The following is an 18,338-nucleotide window of genomic DNA, read 5'->3' as shown; positions in this document are numbered from 1 at the left end:
ATCTGCCCAACATGGCCTCCCAAAGTGCTGGGATTACAGGCGTGAGCCACCACATCTGGCTTTTTTTTTTTTTTTTTTACACAGAGTCTTGCTCTATCGCCCAGGCTGGAGTGTCGTGGCACAATCTCAGCTCACGGCAACCCCCACCTCCTGGGTTCAAGTGATTTTCATGTCTCAGCTTCCCAAGTAGCTAGGGTTACAGGCATGCACCACCACACCCAGCTAATTTTTCTATTTTTAATAGAGACGGGGGTCTCACTCTGTTGCTCAGGCTGGTCTCGAACTCCTGGCCTCAAGTGATCCACCCACCTCAGCCTCCCAAAGGGCTGGGATTACAGGCCCGAGCCATGACACCCAGCCCCTTAATTTTTAATTTCTCTACTATTCTTAACTACTTGAATATTTACATTGTTTATAATTGGAAAAAACATGTTTTCTTTGGAAGAAAAAGTATAAAACAAAGAGATATTTTAAAATTAGAGGAAAATAGCTTTCATCCCTGAAACTAAACTGTTCTTTTCAGCACTAGATTATGAAACTGACAAAACACATACAGAGGCATACTGGCAAATAATGACCAATTTAAGATTGTAATTGAACAATAACAATTTTTCTCCAGCATTTGTAGCTTTAACCCTTAGATAATCCTAGGTTCAAAGCCTGGTACTAAAAGTGAGACCCTGGTAAATCTCAAAACCTCCATGCCTTTCAGAAAATGGAACTAACAATTTCTATACCTTACTGGGTTGCTCCGAGGGTTAAATGAGATATTGTATTCAAAGTACCCGGTACGGTGCCTGTCACATAGATTGCACTCAATAAAGAGTAGCTTCAGTAATTCTTTTTTTTTTTTTTTGAGATGGAGTCTTGCTCTGTCGCCCAGGCTGGAGTGCAGTGGCACGATCTCGGCTCACTGCAAGCTCTGCCTCCTGGGTTCACGCCATTCTCCCGCCTCAGCCTCCTGAATAGCTGGGACTACAGGCGCCCGCCACCACGCCCAGCTAATTTTTTTTTTTTTTTTTTTTTTAGAAGAAACAGGGTTTCACCATGTTAGCCAGGATGGTCTCGATCTCCTGACCTCGTGATCCGCCCGCTTTGGCCTCCCAAAGTGCTGGGATTACAGGCATTAGTCACTGCGCCCGGCCTCTGTTAATTCTTTATCTATCTTACTTACACAATAGTTTAAGGAGGAAAAAAAAAAGATCCATAAAACATGAAGAAGGAAATCAAATCAATTATATCCCTCACTCAATAAAACATTCTATAAATTTGTGAATGGCAAGAATGCCCCACTTCCCTCTTTTCCCCTCTCCTGGGAATACTGTTTTAATCAATGGTCACTTACATTTCCCAAAAAAAAGGGATCAAATCATTTAGACTGCCATGGAGAAATAAAGGAAGGATTAAAAGACTAACCCATGTTGCTTGAATTCCAAAATAATTACATACTGATCTCATCTGTTCTTCCCTGAAGTGCCTGATGACACAGACACAGTAAGGCACCTTCTCTGTAGAGCACCAGTCATTTTTAAAAGCTGCTCAGAAAACATCTGTGTCCTGTTTAAATCCAGAATAAAATCCTTAATGCCAATTTTTAAATTCCCAAGAAGTAATATAACAGGGAGTCATGCTTTTCCCCACATTGTCACCTGTGAAGTGCTGGGGCTCCTCACTTTACATAAAACGTACAACCCCTAAAAGTTGAATAATGTAAGAAAAATTGTATTTTAACTGCACCATAAAAACTAGATGAAAATTAAACCTATAATTTAAAAATTAAAATTACAAAAGTTAAAAAATAAAAAAAATAAAATGACAAAAGTTAAACATATTCAATTTATAAGTGAGTTGTGCTTTATACTTGAAATATGTAAGCAGTATTAGAAAAACTAAACAGCATGTCCCACTCCTCCCTGCCCTTAGGGCTTAATAAATAACTAGCATGAAAAGAACACATTACATCAACTGCTTCTTTCAAACATATTTCACTGGAGAGCCTGAATATACTAGAATTATGTTTTATACGGTTCATGAACTTCATAGGGGCAAGTGTCCACAATCAACTACTATTATGAGCAAGCATTGTGTGATACCTGTTCCAATTGTTCAGGTGTCCATGGGTTATCACCAATAACTCGTTTGGCTGCATAAAAGCTCATTCCCGGAGGAGGCTGTGGGATTCCAGAACCTCCGCCACTGTTTGAAGAAGAACCCTGTGCTGAAGATGAATTTTGGCGACTCTGGGATTCATTTAACACGTAACTGGAAAGGAAATAACACTTTAACCCTCTATAAATACAAAAGCATTTACATCTATATATGTATACAAAACATTCAATCATATACTGTCCTCCTACTGTATTTTACTAGAAGAATGAACACTTGAAATTAAAATTTCATCATAAAAAAAATTTTAAGGTATCTAGAAAAGGTGTATCTTCAGCAAATTAACCAGAGAGCACGTCATTTAACTTGGTTACAAATGAACTACAACCATTACCAACAATGAATATAAATATTTTCATCACTCTCAATCTATAAATGATTGCTCTAATGGCTACTCCAGAATCACATTTTGAGTTTTGAGCTGCCAAATATGAGGAAAAGTTTGTTGACAAAGGGGACTGGGAGGAGCTATTGCACTATACCCAAAGGAGAGTATTTTTACAGTCATTCTCATTTCTACGAAGCTGTAATTCACCTTCAATCCTCCCTGAACTGAGGTCTTTATCCCTACATTAGAAAATCCACTGAAACCTCCAAATGGCCACATAAGCACATAAGCACGTACCACATAAGCACATAAAGTCCCCAAAATGAAAAAACTCAAAAGGGCCCAAAGAAGAAAAGTTACACAAGAACTGACTTTTCCCATTACATGTTCAAAGCCCTTTGCACCTCCTTGGTTAATTTATCATCCCTATTTCATTTTAGCTTCTATAGAGGAGAAATAAGATCTCCAAGAAATTCATTTTGATCCAATTAAACTGGTATTACTCATCTACAAAATGAAGTTTTTGATATAAATATTAATTCAAATCTCTTAAAACTAAAGATCTATGATGATAAATTCCATTATCATATTGGATATTATAATAAAATATCCACTATAATAAAAATTCAAGAAAACACTTAGAACCTGATAGGATGGTAAGTTATTCCACATTACTTACATGTCATATTCATTCAATTCCTAAATTTATCTATTTTTTAAAAATCTCTTAAGGAATCGCTTTAATGTTATTATATAAATGACCCAAGTTCTCATTAGTAAGAAGAAAAATGTGAGGAATCACTGGCTTGGTTACATCATGTTCCTAAGGTAAATCTGAATTTCAAGGTTTATCTACCAAAGCCATCATCACCTGTCATTCTGGCTGCCTCCTGATTTAACAAATATAAAAAGAAGTTTTTTTATTTCTAAGTTATAGCAAGACTGGTGGCATTAAGTAAATCAATCAATAAGTTAATACATCTTAATACTGCATAAAACACCCTAAGGCTGGGTGTGGTGGCTCAGGCCTATAATCCCAGCATTTTGGGAAGCCAAGGTGGGAGGATCACTTGAGTCCAGGAGTTTGGTGACCCCCTATCTCTATAAAAAATACAAAAAAATTAGCTGGGTGTGGTGGTGCACGCCTGTAGTCCCAGCTACTCAGAAGGCTGAGGTGAGAGGACTGCTTGAACCCAGGAGGTCAAGGCTGCATTGAGTTACCACTGCACACTAGCCTGGGCGACAGACTGAGACCCTATCTCAAACAAACATCATCCTAAACACAAGACAGAGGAATATAAGGAGATGTAAGATCGAGTCTCTGCCACCTGGAGTAAGCTGAGACAGTAACAACCTAACACATGTAATAGCATCTGCCATTTTATCAGATGCAAAGAAACTGCTGAGAAATAAGAAATGATATAACAGGTGGTGACAGTGAACATGGAGTGACTGAAGGCCCAGAAAATTGGGCTTCCAAACAAGAGGGGCAGGAGGAGAACAAATTTGTTCATCACACCGCATGAACTCTCATTTCTGGATTGAGAAACAAATGACATGGAGCCCCACATGCCTAGCTTACCGTGTACACATACTTTTGTGATCAGGAAAGAAACAAGATGAAAACAGCATTTTGGAAAAGTTTATCTGGCAGATGGACAAAATAAGTAGACCAGAAGTAGATCACAATCTGGGCTCCATACCAGAGACCAAAGCTACATGAAACAGGTCTCGACTACAAGGGGCTCACCATCTACTAGGGGAGATGGAAATGTCTACAATGCAGCAAAAACACACAGTGGCCATATAGGCGGGTGTTTTGTGTTTTTATGACACAGAAAATAGTGCAATTATATCTGCCTAGGGCAAGAAATTTGTCAGAGACAAACGGAGTTGACCTGTAAGCCAGTTTAGGATGCTTTTTTCTTTTTTTCTTTTTTTTTGTTTTTGAGACAGGGTATTGTTCTGTCACCAGGTTGGAGTGCAGTGGCATGATCATAGCTCACTACAGCCTCAACCTCCCAGGCTCAATCAATACTCCAGCCTCAGCCTCCCAAGTAGCTGGGACTATAGGTGCATGCCATGGGGCCTGACTAATTTTTGTATTTTTTGTAGAAATAGGATTTTGCCATGTTGCCCAGGCTGGTCTCAAACTTCTGGGCTCAAGGGATCTGTTCTGCCCCCGCCTCCCAAAGTGTTGAGATTACAGGTGTGAGCCACTGCACCTGGCCAGGATGCTGTTTTTCAAAGTGACTTTTTGTTGTTTTCTTCCTTTCTTTTTTGAAGAAGCATTCTAGGCAGACAGAAAGGCATTCTCTTAAAAATAAACAGCAAGGACACATAAGCGTGCATGAAATGCATGAGTGTTATTAATGACTGGATATGAGAAACCAAGGATTTTAAGGTGTTGCCTGATGAGATCTGTGTTTTGCAAATCGGGAAAAGCATAGAGAGGGGGTGTAGAGAGATTTGAAGAAGTGGAGCCGCTGGGAAAGAAATTATGACAAGAGTTGAAAAGAGGCAAAACTAGATGATAGCAGTGGGAAGAGTTCCAGACACAGCAAGGAGAAGGAAGGAGGCATTATGCAAATGATATTGCAGCAACAAAGAAGAGAAAAGCTGGAGACAATTTATCATTGTATGGCTAGGTGGCAAAGAGAACCATCATAGCATTAATAGTAAATTTAAAAGAGAAACTTTTTTTTTTTTGAGAGAGAGTCTCGTTCTGTTACCCAGGCTGGTCTGAAACTCCTAGCCCCCAGTAATCGTCCCACCTTGGCCTAACAGGAACTATTTTTATGGGGAAAGACTGATTTCATCTTAGGCAGGTAGAGTCTAAAATCACAATGGCAACTCAGCATTTGTAAAGCCGATAAGCAGTGGAGCTGAAGTTTAGAAGAAAAAAATCTTTGTAAACGTAAATGGATGTTGAGATGCATTCATTTACTAGTGAGAGTTTAATCATTTAAAATAGTACTTAACTCCTGGTAGTAAAAGCAGTCAAGAACAAGGTTGCTTTTATTTTTTAACTCACCCATAAGGCATCAGAAGGACATCTAGCATGAAGTCCAAAAGCAGCTGCACAGTCTTTGGTTTCTCAGCAAGATTAAACGGAGAAGCTGATTTTGATGATTCAACAGGGTATTTCATGTGAAAAAGGGTTGGTATTAAAAGATGCATTAAGCTGAAAAAACAATTACATTTATTGCAACTACTTAAAAAATGAGATTTTTATACATGCAAAACACAGACAAAACAAAAATCACGTAACAAAAACTGGCAGTTTTAAGCAAGAGACATTCCTTTTCAATACTACTAATTTACAAAGTCCTAATCTAGGGACTGGCCTAGAATTCTTTTTTATTGAAAGCTCAGTATATTGAGTGATGATTAGCATTTAGCCAATCTGGCTCATGACTAAAATTATCTGAAAAAAATACATCAAATGGGCTCAGTGTTAATATCTGAAGTTTCCACAAGAGATTTCATATGAAACCTTAAGTAAAGTTCAACTTACTTGTCTTTTCAAAAAGAATTCTTTTCCAGGCTGGGCGCGGTGGCTCATGCCTGTAATCCCAGTACTTTGGGAGGCCGAGGCGGGCAGATCACGAGGTCAGGAGATCGAGACCATGGTGAAACCCCGTCCCTACTAAAAATACAAAAAATCGGCCAGGCACAGTGGCGGGCACCTGTAGTCCTAGCTACTTGGCAGGCTGAGGCAGGAGAATGGAGTGAACCCAGGAGGCGGAGCTTGCAGTGAGCTGAGATCAAGCCACTGCACTCCAACCTGGGCAACAGAGTGAGACTCCATCTCAAAAAACAAAAATAAAAATAAAAAAATAAAAAATAAAAATTAAAAAAAAAAAGAATTATTTTCGGTCAGGCACAGTGGCTCATGCCTGTAACCCCAGCACTTTGGGAGGCCAAGGTGGGCAGATCATCTGCAGTCAGGAGTTCAAGACCAGCCTGGCCAACATGGTAAAACCCCATCTCTTCTAAAAATACAAAAAGTTTGCCGGCCATGGTAGCAGGCATCTGTAATGTCAGCTACTCAGGAGGCTAAGGCAGGAGAATCACTTCAACTCGGGAAGCAGAGGTTGCAGTGAGCCAAGATTGCGCCACTGCACTCCAGCCTCGGCAACAGAGTGAGACTCTGTCTCAAAAAAAAAAATTATTTTCCACAACTGAAGTTATTCTAAAAATTAAAAATCATATTAATATTTTGAATACAACATTAAAATTTCTACTGCATGAATTTAAGTAACAGGTCTCAGTAATAGTAATTACTTTCATTAACACCTTTTGATACTCTTAAAACATCTAACAATTACAAACAGTACTTGTAATGTCTATTAATTTTACTTGTAAACTTCTTCTGTGTTACAGTATTTCTTTAAAAATGAATATGCTCTAAAAGGTGAACTGAAAACATGATTTAACTCCATCTCTTTCCTCTACATTTCTGCACTCTTCATCATGATTCTCACTATGACAGAGCTAAAACAAAGAACTTTTGCCTAAGCCTAGAAACAAATGATGTTATCTAAAACCCTTTTCACCGTACCACTTCCCAAAATAATACAAACGAGTGCTCTGTTCCTTAGGAAAACCACTGTGAAACTTTATATCTTCCAAGATAGAAATGTTTTGATGCAAAGGATTTTTAATTCCAATTTTTGCAATCACATAAAATTAACTGCTTCAAGATAACTAGCCAAAAAAATGCACAGACTTAGATAAATGTTAGTTCTGCACATTTTTCAATGTTCACATCAAGAAATTTTATGATAGTATTAACAAAACGGTAACTTTGAGGTACCATGGAAAATTCTATTATTTGTCAGCTAAAACAGCTCAAGACCTCCCATTTGCTCAAGTAAAACCAAATATGTGAACTAATATTTGAAAGGCAGTTGTTGACTCCTGTAGGAGGGAAATTAGTTAATTGAGGAAATCATACCTATCCTGCTGTGGCTGAGGCTTCCCTTCCATGGCAGTAAGAAGCGTAGGGGCCAGTTCACATTGTTTTTCCACTGGTAGGCGAGGATAGCCCATTTTAACATAAATTATAGTAAAATTCTAATGCAATAAGAGAAAAGCAAGTGAGTGTGAAGGAAATACTCTATGATTTCAATGAAAATATACGATTGATAACTTAGAGAGTTATGGTTACAACAAAGACATTGTAAACGTGACTCATCCTCCCTCCACGTTTATTGCACCTTTACCAACTACTGTATCTCAGAGGAAACATTCCAGTTCAACTTAATCAAAATGCTTGCTTTAAAGTAGGCCTAATGTGAGATAGCATGGACTAATCTAAAGCATTCATATATGCAATTTCTTATCGTGAAGAAGAAATAATCAACCTATTTACACCTACACACTACATATTAGTACCAGATCTCCCAGTCAAATGACTAAAACAAACTTAGTACACTGCAGCACTCTGTGGTTTCTCACTCCAGTAACTCACCAATGCATGATGAACCAAAGGAAACTGAGTACTGTGTGTTTCTGCAAGGTCAAGCATCCCAAATTTGAAAATCTGAAATTCGAAATACTACAAAATCTGAAACTTTACGAGTGCCAACAAGACACACAAAGGAAATGCTCCTTGGGGCATTGCAGATTTTGGATTTGGGATGCTAAATCAGGTAAGTATAACGTAAATATTCCAAAATCCAAAACACTTTTGATCCCAAGCAATTCAGATAAGGGATACTCAACCTGTATCACTATAATCTGTGTGAATACTGGATTTTAAGCAAACCCATAAATACGTATCTGGATTTACAGATAAGATTAAGATTTGCTTTTCTGAAGCTTTTTTATTTTTTTCCCCCAAGACGGAGTCTCGCTCTGTCACCCAGGCTGGAGTGCAATGGCACAATCTCAGCTCACTGCAACCTCCACCTCTGAGGTTCAAGTGATTCCCCTGCCTCAGTCTCCCAAGTAGCTGGGACTACAGGCACGCGCCACCACGCCCGGCTAATTTTTGTATTTTTAGTAGAGATGGGGTTTCACTATGATGGCCAGGCTGGTCTTGAACTCCTGACCTCATGATCAGCCGGCCTCAACCTCCCAAAGTGCTGGGATTACTGGCATGAGCCAACGTGCCTGGCCTCTGAAGAATTCTTTACTAAAGTAAATGGGCTTCATAAGATTACTTCTTTAAATAAATTATATTTGGCATTTTTATTGGCACACAGTGTTCCTATTTGCTTAAAGAAAGGAAATGTGTAATTGAGCCAAATATCCAGGACACGGACAAAATGACGTCTGGACCAATAACAGGCTCCAAAAGGTTCGTAACTCCAGATGTTAGATAAGATTCAATCGATTCTGCCTCAGTGCTAGGAACTACAAGGACCAGGAAAAAAAACATCACCTGCCATCACACAGCATCAACATTTTTTACATTTAATTTTTATGAAGACAACACTTTAAAAGGAATGTTTCTTACCAGACTCAGATTTACTCCATTTTATAAAAAAGATCTTTCTGAATATACACATCAAAAACACAAAAGATTTTTTTAAGTTCACTTTCATGTATCTTCTTGCCATTTTACTAATTTTTTTCTTCCCTTATGCTTTATTTGTGCCCAAGCCGTATAACATTTCCCTCTATTCAGACCCATTTCATACAGTCTCCTACCAAAAATCAAATCATTCTTTTATATAACAACATACCTGACAAGTCATTTCACCAACATTCCTTTGCCCATTCAATACCCTGCTACTGTAAAGTAGCATTTCCTCTGGATTGGTACTCAGTGGAAAAACAGTGTGTCATTTAAAAAAAAAAAAACTCATGTTTCATTTAGAAGTGGTCTAAGGTGAAATTCTAAACTTGCCAATATGTCGATGACATCTAATAAATGTTAGGAAAGAAAATTTGCTGTAAGTCAGAAAATATTCCAATACAACACTCACTGTGACAAAGGAAACTGCAGCAGGGTCCTGGTACTGAACCAACAGTGTCTCTACTGGAAGCTGTATTTTGGGGCGGCTTTTTATACGTTTATTCAGATGGACCAGCAGTTCCATTACCTAAAATACAGAGAGATGGGAACTGAAGTTATTGATCATATCTTAAAAACCACTATCTTAAAATTCATTTATCAGATGTTATCTATGTTAGTGAATAGTAGCTACTTTGTTCTTTTAAAGGGTGTAAATTTTACATCCCAGAAAGGGAGTATACACTACATGAATCTTGTTCAAAAATACTGTCTCCCAAAAATCTATGCACTAGTGAATTTCTTTTTTTCTTTTTATTTCCCAAGACGGAGTCTTGCTCTGTCGTGCAGGCTGGAGTGCAGTGGCACAATCTTGGCTCACTGCAACCTCTGCCTCCCCGATTTAAGCAATTCTTCTGCCTCAGCCTCCCGAATAGCTGGGATTACAGGCACGCGCCAGCATGCCTGGCAAGTTTTTGTATTTTTTCACCATGTTGGCCAGGCTGGTCTCGAACTCCTGACTTCATGATCTGCCCACCTCTGCCTCCCAAAGTGCTGGGATTACAGGCGTAAGCGACTGCTCCTGGATTTTTTTTTTTTTTTTTGGACACGGAGTCTCACTCTGTTGCCCAGGCTAGAGTGTAGTGGTGCGATCTCAGCTCACTGCAACTTCTGCCTTCTGAGTTCAAGCAATTCCCCTGCCTCAGCCTCCCGAGTAGCTGGGATTACAGGTACCCGCCATCACGCCTGGCTAATTTTTGTATTCTAGTAAAGATGGAGTTTCACCATGTTGTCTAGGCTGGTCTCAAACTCCTGATCTCAAGCAATCCGCCCACCTCGGCCTCCTAAAGTGTTGGGATTACAGGCGTGAGCCACGGCGCCTGGCCAGGTGAATTTATTTTTACAATGTCCTTTAGTTAAACAAAGTTGAGATCCAAGTTGGGCCTAGACTGAAGCATGTCCCTCAAGAAGAACAGATTATTGCAACACACCATGAATACTATGAAAAGAGAGACATACAGTGGGTTTCCAGAAGACAAAAGTATCTGCTATATCAAGAAAGACTTCACGGAGGAAGTGACAGGAACACTGAGTCCTTAAGATTTAATGAGTTCCAAGCAGAGTATCAGTTATAAGAAGGTATGGGGCACACTGCATCTGACTGAAGCCCAGAACGATAAGAGTTCATAAAAGCAAGGTCTGGATTACAAAAGGATACTGGCAAAATGCTGAGGCATTTTTATTTTTGTCTGGGAGTTGTTTTTTGTTTGTTTGTTTTTATTATACTTTCAGTTTTAGGGTACATGTGCACAATGTGCAGGTTTTTACATAGGTATACATGTGCCATGTTGGTTTGCTGCACCCAACAATTCATCATCTACATTAGGTATTTCTCCTAATGGTATCCCTACCCCAGGCCCCCACCCCCCACAACAGGCCCCAGTGTGTGATGTTCCCTGCCCTGTGTCCACGTGTTCTCGCTGTTCAACTCCCACCTATGAGTGAGAAGATGTGGTGTTTGGTTTTCTGTCTTTGTGATAGTTTACTTAGAATGATGGTTTCCAGCTTCATCCATGTCCCTGCAAAGGACATGAACTCATCCTTTTTCATGGCTGCATAGTATTCCATGGTGTATATGTGCCACATTTTCTTAATCCAGTCTATCATTGATGGACATTTGGGTTGGTTCCAAGTCTTTGCTATTGTGAATAGTCTGAGGCATTTTTATTGTATTCTGAATATCATCTGATACTATCAAATAATTTGTAAGAAATAACAAGCTTCCTCTCCTTTAAGTGGGAAAAGAGAGCAAAATAGGAATTGACAAGACAACAGTTTGCATGGATAGAAAGGGATGTACAGAGGCTCATATCAAATGGCCTCAATTATACTACAATAAAAAGATTTCTGCCAACGGAAAAGAAATTGAGCATTGAGAAATAAGATTTTTAGAAGGCCTTGCCTAAGAAAGACTCAAGAGTTTAAGATAATTATTCTGCAGGGCCAGGTTTACACTATTCTCCCTCATTTCTGAAATTTGTGCTCTAGCCTCAAAGCATGCACAAAGAAAGCTGTAGAGATGTTTGACACCGACAGCAAAAAATTCCAAGAGATCTACAGCAATAATGAAATAGGTGAATTATGTTTAAGAATAAAAACAACTCTGTAATCAATGTTTGTTGAATGAATGATAAAACAGTAATATTAAAATAGCTAATATTTATCACAGTTTCTATGCACTCTTCCCCCAGGCATTCCTTATCTAATACGATTCTCACGACAACCAGTGAGGTGGTGTCATTCCCATTTTACAGATGAGGAAGCAGAAGCCTCAAGTAACTTGTCGAAGGATACTGGGCCAGCAAATAGCAAAGTCAAAATATGACTCCAGAGCCCATTTTTTTTAACCTTTTCAAACACTGATATTTGAACTCACATCAGCGAAAGTGTTTGTCAGTGAGACATGATACCTTCCAAGAAGCTAGAAACTTGCATTGTCATCCATACTTCATCCGAACTTCCTACCTGTCCTGGATCTGTGATACTGCTAGGCGACAAGAGAAAACAATCAGGAGGAACTAGTCTAAAGGAAAGAGCCCTCTTCTGACATTCTAATCTAGGCTGATTACTAGAGGGACTCTATAGAAAATTATTATCGATGGAGACACAGAATCTTGCCCACAATTGCATGCTTTTTTTTAATAATAAATTTATTTTGATTTTTTTTTTTCCGAGACAGGGTCTCACTCTGTCACTCAGGGTGGAGTTCAGTGGCATTATCATAGCCAACTGCAGCCTCGAACTCCTAGTCTCAAGCAATCTTCCTATCTCAGCCACTGCAGTAGCCGGGATTATAAGCACATGCTACCATGCATGGTTTTCTTCTTTCTTTTTGGCATAAATGAGATCTTGCTATGTTGCCTAAGCTGGTCTCAAAAGATCTTCCAACCTCAGCCTCCCAGAGTGCTGGGATTACAGGCATGAGCTACTACTGCACTTGGCCTATTTTGAATTTTAAATGGATTAATTACTTAATTTTCTAATAGCATTATTGTCATGTTAAATATCGGCGAATTTCCTAAATATGGTTATATCTTGTCTGGAATCCTCCATAAACCAAGAAAGATTTAAAAATGACTTGTGGAATTCAGATAACATTTCAAAGGCTACTGTAAAGATTAAATGAAAAGATAAGTCAAAGAGTTTAGCACAATGCTTAATATATAACAGGCTATTTTAGCTGTTTGATTCCATTTCCCCTATTCCAAAAGTTTTCCAACTTAACCAATTTGACATGCACAAATAAAAATGCTATTTTATTAGTATAAATTAAATATATTAAATATATTAAGTTCAAAATGATTACATTTATCCTTATTACTTTATTCTGTATTGCTTTTTAAAGTTATAATAGAAAGATACATTTATAATAATAAATCAAGTGGAAAATCTAAAGCATCCCTTTTCCCTCGTCCTTTCACAGCCCCTTGAAGACACCGGTGTTGACAGTTTGATAACGAGAAAGTGAGAGAAGGAAAGAAAGGCAGAGAGGGAAAGGACAAACAGACCAAGTGATAAAACAGGTTAATAATCATGTATATTTCAAAATAGCTAGAAGATCTAAAATGTTCCCAACCCAAAGGAACAATAAATAATTAGGTGATGAGTATCCTAAATACTAAATTATTTGATTACATATTACATGCATGTATCAAAATATCACATGTACCCCCATAAATATGGTATAATTATGTATCAATAAAATTTTTTCTTAAAACTTTAAAAATAGGTTAATAATCACAATAACTGATGTAAATGCCCTCAACTCAAACCTCAAAAATATGTGACATTTCCATTGTACTAAGAGATATAGACAAAGTAAATAAGGTTAAAATTGCAGGCTGGGGCAAATATTTTATCAAGCAGACAGAAGGAAAACAATGGTTAACAATACTAATTTTGGATAAAACAGGTTTTGGAGGAAAAAACCTTAAATGGAATTAAAAAGATAAAAAATAAACATAAAATACTATAATTATTAATAAAGACAAGATGTTAAACTTGTACATCAAAATGCAGCAAGCCAAGATTATTAAAACTGAAAGAAAAATCAGAAAAACTGTAACAGCAGTAGGACATTATACTTTAGTACTACCAACTTATAATAGGACTGGAAGACAGGTTCAAGACATGAATGCACAATGTTACTAATGAATGGCCTTAGCGCATGCTGAGCTCCATATTCCACAAACAGGAAGTATTCTTTTTATCTTCTGAAACGCTTTTCTTACAAACATTAGAATACACTTTGAAGGGCTGTAACATTTGCACACTATGGTCTCTGACCAGAATGCAATAAAACCAGGCAAATTTTATATCAAATATTTTGAAACTAAAAACAACACTCTTATAAATAAGTCAAAGATAAAATGACCAAACTGCACATCAACGTAACTATTATATATAACTAAAATAGTCATCAAAGAGAAATTCATAAGCTGAAGTCATTTTTGGTTCTTTTTTTTTTAACATACTATAATTAAAGAATAAAGCATTTAACTTGATGACCAAGCTTACCTTTTGAAGTTCAAAAGCCCTGGGTTCAAATCCTGGCCTGACCATTTGTTATTTGACCTTAAACAAGTTCATTAATCATTCCAAGCCTCAGTTTCATCTGTAAAATGGGGATGCCTACTTCACATAATCTCATGAGGATGTAAGTCCTTAGCACTTTTCTTGACACATAAGAACCATTGCCAGGTTATTATATAAATTAAAACTTTACACAAGAAAAACTTATCTAAAAAAAGAAATAATTTGAATAAAAATAGAAAAAAATACAGTTAAAAAGGGAACATTAATCTAAAAGCTGAGTTTCCTTTTAAAATGACCCATTAAAAGGTTAAAACTTTGGTAGTAATAAAATCAGAAACAAGAATAGAATTTCCCATTTGAAATAATGATAACAGAATATTAAGAATAGTATAAAATTATGTGAGAGAGATATGCTCATCTGCTTCAGTAAAGATTTAAAATCTGTATGTATTCCATAACATCATGTTGTAAACGTCAAATATACATAATAAAATTTATTTTTTTAAAAAGAATAATAGTATGATAGAAGTGAATGATACACAACTGAACATTTAAAGTAGATGGACAGAGATGAATGACTTTCTATAAAAAAATAAAATACAAAGAAACAAAAAAAAATCTAAGATAAGTAAATGAGTTAAAAACTACTGACGATACTAAGCCTGGACTAACGCAAAAGTTCCCTGTTTGCTCTCCAGGTCTCCACTCTTGACCCCTACTCCAAGTCTTTCTCCAGCCAACAGCTAGAGTGATGGTGGCACTACCATCAATACCCTTTCAAATCAGTGCCCCTGGAATACCTCTTTCCTCCTATCAGGCTTCGTCTCATGCACTGGGGACATCACTGTGGCCTTCTCCAATTTCCTGAAGGCATCACACTCTGTCCCAGCTCAGAACACCTGCACAGGGTCTATCTTCAATGGTCTCCCCCACCTCTTGGCCTGGCTACTTCCTGCACACCACAGAGGCCTCCCCTTATACCCCACACTTAGTCTAAATTATATCCCAAATATATTCTTTCATAAAATCCTTTCCTTTTCCATCTTGGCATGTATCACAAATTTCAACTATGTACTATTTGCCTGACTGTTTTATACTGATTTCCCCAACTAGGTGTTGTCATCATTCATCACCATATCCCCAAGACCTGGCATATAGAAGGCACTCAGTAAATATTTGCTAAATAACAAAACTGATAAGGCTAAGAAGTATACAGAAACCAACTCACGAAGGGCCTCTTAGACCTTGCTATCCTAACAGTAAGAGAAGGCCACAGAAGGGTTTTAAATAGAAGAGTGACATAATCAAATGCACGTCTATCTCAGCAAAGAAGGATTAACTGCAGACATGCCAAATATATGACAAGAATGCCCATTCCCTCCTGTAAAGAGATATAAACATAAAAGACATTCCTAAAGATTCTCTTTCTGCACTGAACCCAAATCAGACCTTGGAATCCCTCTCAGGGCAGACCTCCAGGAAGTCACTGCCAATTACAGTGGCCCAAGGAATAAAACCTGACCATAGCTCAAAGACTGGATGACCTATTATAAATATACTGGAAGACTAATGAAATATTCTACAAATCAAGGGGGAAATGTTCCATGTAGAACAGTTTCGTTAAAAAATGAAAATACTGGCCAGGCACAGTGGCTCATGCCTGTAATCCCAGCACTTTGGGAGGCCGAGGCAGGTGGATTGCTTGAGCTCAGGAGTTTGAGACCAGCCTGAGCAACAAAGCGAAACCCTGTCTCCACGAAAAAGTTAAACATTAGCCAGGCATGGTGGTCTGCACCTGTAGTCCCAGCTACTTGGGAGGGTGAGGTAGGAGGGCCTAAGCCCAGAAGATTGAGGCTGCTGTGAGCTGTGATTGTGCCACTGCACTCCAGCCTGGGTGACAGAGTGAGACCCTATCTCAAAAAACAAAAAAAAAGAAAGAAAATGAAAATCTGATGTGACAGTTATCCAACTTTTTGTAAGAGTACTTTGCAGAATCCTGAAACAGGAGCTATAAAATTATTTTGCTTAAATTTTTTTTTATTTTGCTTACTTTTAGTTAAGGTTATAATCATTGTCAACAATTAACTAAAGAATATTTTTGCCCCATTACCACATGCCTTTCATATTGGAATCAATGGCATGGATTTCAGATCATGCCTCCATACATTCCAGGATAATTATCTCAATTATATTATCTGACACTGATGCCAAGTAGACAGTTGGTGCTAAATGCAGCTGTGCTAAGGATACAAGAGCTACTTTTAAATCATAAAAGCTGGTTCTAGACTTACTCTCCATTTTGAAAGGCCATAATTAAGATCACAAACCTAGAACTCAATAATGGGAACAGAAAACTCACTTGATAATGTATATTCATTTATTCATCATTTAATTCCCCCAGCTGTCCCAACATGCTTACCTTTTTACGTACTCCTTCTTGGGTGCTAGAGAGTTTGAGCAAAACAGGAGGAAGGAATTTAGATATAATATTCTGTAATTGTTCATCTGTTTCAGCATGGCCAAGTCGTAAAAAGACCCGTTCAAGCTGATCTATAATACAAAAAGAAAAAAAGAGAGAACTTAGCAAGCCAAACACAACCAAGACCAATTATTTTTATAGCTTATTCCTTTTTTCTGTACTGCAATCCTTCAGTCAGGACTTTAACCATAGCTAGCCCTGTACAGGTATTTTGACACAGCAACAAACCACCACCAAAAGGTTAACTGTTCTACCCTGGTCTACCCTTTAGAATGGAAGAAAACAAAACCAAGAACAAAAAGTTCTCTCCCACATGCAACGTTATTCAGTTTTAACTGGATATGGAAAGGATACAAGATTTCTGAAGGCGTCTTCTGGAACTAGTTAGTAGAGCAAGGCAGCAAAACTTTAATCAGATACCATCAGTTATTAGGGACAATATATCTATCCCTGGTGAAATCATCTTACTGATGAAGTTTCTCCAAAGACAGGATCACTGCCCATTACTGTATTAGGGTTACCTAGTTAGAAAAATAGCCAAGTTTCCCCAAGAAAGCCACTATGAGAGACATATGTTAAGTGACACCATGGGGATACTCTCAGCAAAACCCAGACTGTGATAAACTTTAGACAAGGTAACTTCTTCAACCAGTACACTGCAGCGGCAAGCAGGAAGATGGGAATGAAAGGGGAGCCTACGCAAACAACTAGATATTTGATTTTAAAGAATTACTGTTAAAATTGTTTTAGGTACTATAATGGTATTGTGGTTAGGTTTGTTTTTTAAAGGTCCCTACAAAAACTGTCATGGGAATTAGGGAGCTTTCTAAAGAGCTAAAAATGTTCTATATTTTGATCTGCGTGATTATAGAGATAAATACATTTATAAAAATTCATCAAACTCTACACTTTCATACCTTCTACTGTATCTACTATACTTCAATTTAAAATATATATTTAAAGGAGTCTTTTTTTAGAGATAAAGATGGAAATATTTGCAGGCGAAATAACAGCTAGTAGAATTTTCTTTAAATAATGAGGAGACCCTGGGGAGGGGTTATGTAAGTAAAACCAAAATTGCCACTAATTGATAATTATTCAAGCTTCATAACAGATACTGAGAATTACTATTGTGTTTGCCAGAAATTTTCCACAATAATTTTCTACAGGAAGATAGATTAGATAGACATAGATCACTCAATAGATGGATCAATGACAGAGATGTAGATAGATACATGGATAGACAGATCAACAGATCGATCGATCAATCCTGAGAGGGGCAGAAGCAATGACATCCTAGTAGCAACAAGCATACCTAACACCCAGAATTGATCTTGTTTTTCAATACCATTCTCCAGGAAAAGGAACCAAGCTCCTTGGAAAAATGTCTGAGTCTAGGGATTGGGGCAGGTCAAAAACAAGATGAGCCTGAAGCGTCTTGTAGTGCCTAAAAGGAAATGGAACATGGGGTCGAGCACAGTGGCTTATGCCTATAATCCCAACACTTTGAGAGACCAAGGAGGGAGGATTGCTTGAGGCCAGGAGTTCAAGACCAGCCTGATCAACACAGAGACACCCCCATCTCTACAGAAAAAAAGAAAAAATTAGCCAGGCATGGTGGCGAGTGCCTATGGTCCCAGCTACTCCAGAGGCTGAGGTAGGAGAACTGCTTGGGCCTGGGAGGTTGAGGCTACAGCGAGCCATGATGATGCCACTGCACTCCAGCCTGGGTGACACAGTAAGACCCTGTCTCAAAAATAAAGAAATGGAACATGGAACAAGTCAAAGGGATACAGGAACCAACC

The 18,338-nt window shown here is 38.0% G+C and overlaps 1 protein-coding gene across 6 annotated transcripts in view; it reads right to left on the bottom strand.

The window, feature by feature from the left end:
- ECPAS (Ecm29 proteasome adaptor and scaffold) overlaps positions 1 to 18,338 on the bottom strand; it is a 124,280-nt gene that overhangs the window by 74,601 nt on the left and 31,341 nt on the right. For all 6 annotated transcript variants that reach the window (XM_034967978.3, XM_034967977.3, XM_055117736.2 and 3 more), the window contains 5 exons: positions 16,474 to 16,604; positions 9,433 to 9,549; positions 7,455 to 7,573; positions 5,529 to 5,678; positions 2,094 to 2,262 (listed from right to left, as the gene is read on the bottom strand). In XM_034967978.3, coding sequence (XP_034823869.1) covers positions 2,094 to 2,262; positions 5,529 to 5,678; positions 7,455 to 7,573; positions 9,433 to 9,549; positions 16,474 to 16,604 — 686 coding nt within the window. The remainder of the gene's footprint in view (positions 1 to 2,093; positions 2,263 to 5,528; positions 5,679 to 7,454; positions 7,574 to 9,432; positions 9,550 to 16,473; positions 16,605 to 18,338) is intronic.

This window comes from Pan paniscus, chromosome 11 (genome assembly GCF_029289425.2).
Source record: "Pan paniscus chromosome 11, NHGRI_mPanPan1-v2.0_pri, whole genome shotgun sequence".
Lineage (NCBI taxonomy): Eukaryota > Metazoa > Chordata > Mammalia > Primates > Hominidae > Pan > Pan paniscus.
This window is presented reverse-complemented; position numbering and strand designations above follow the sequence as displayed.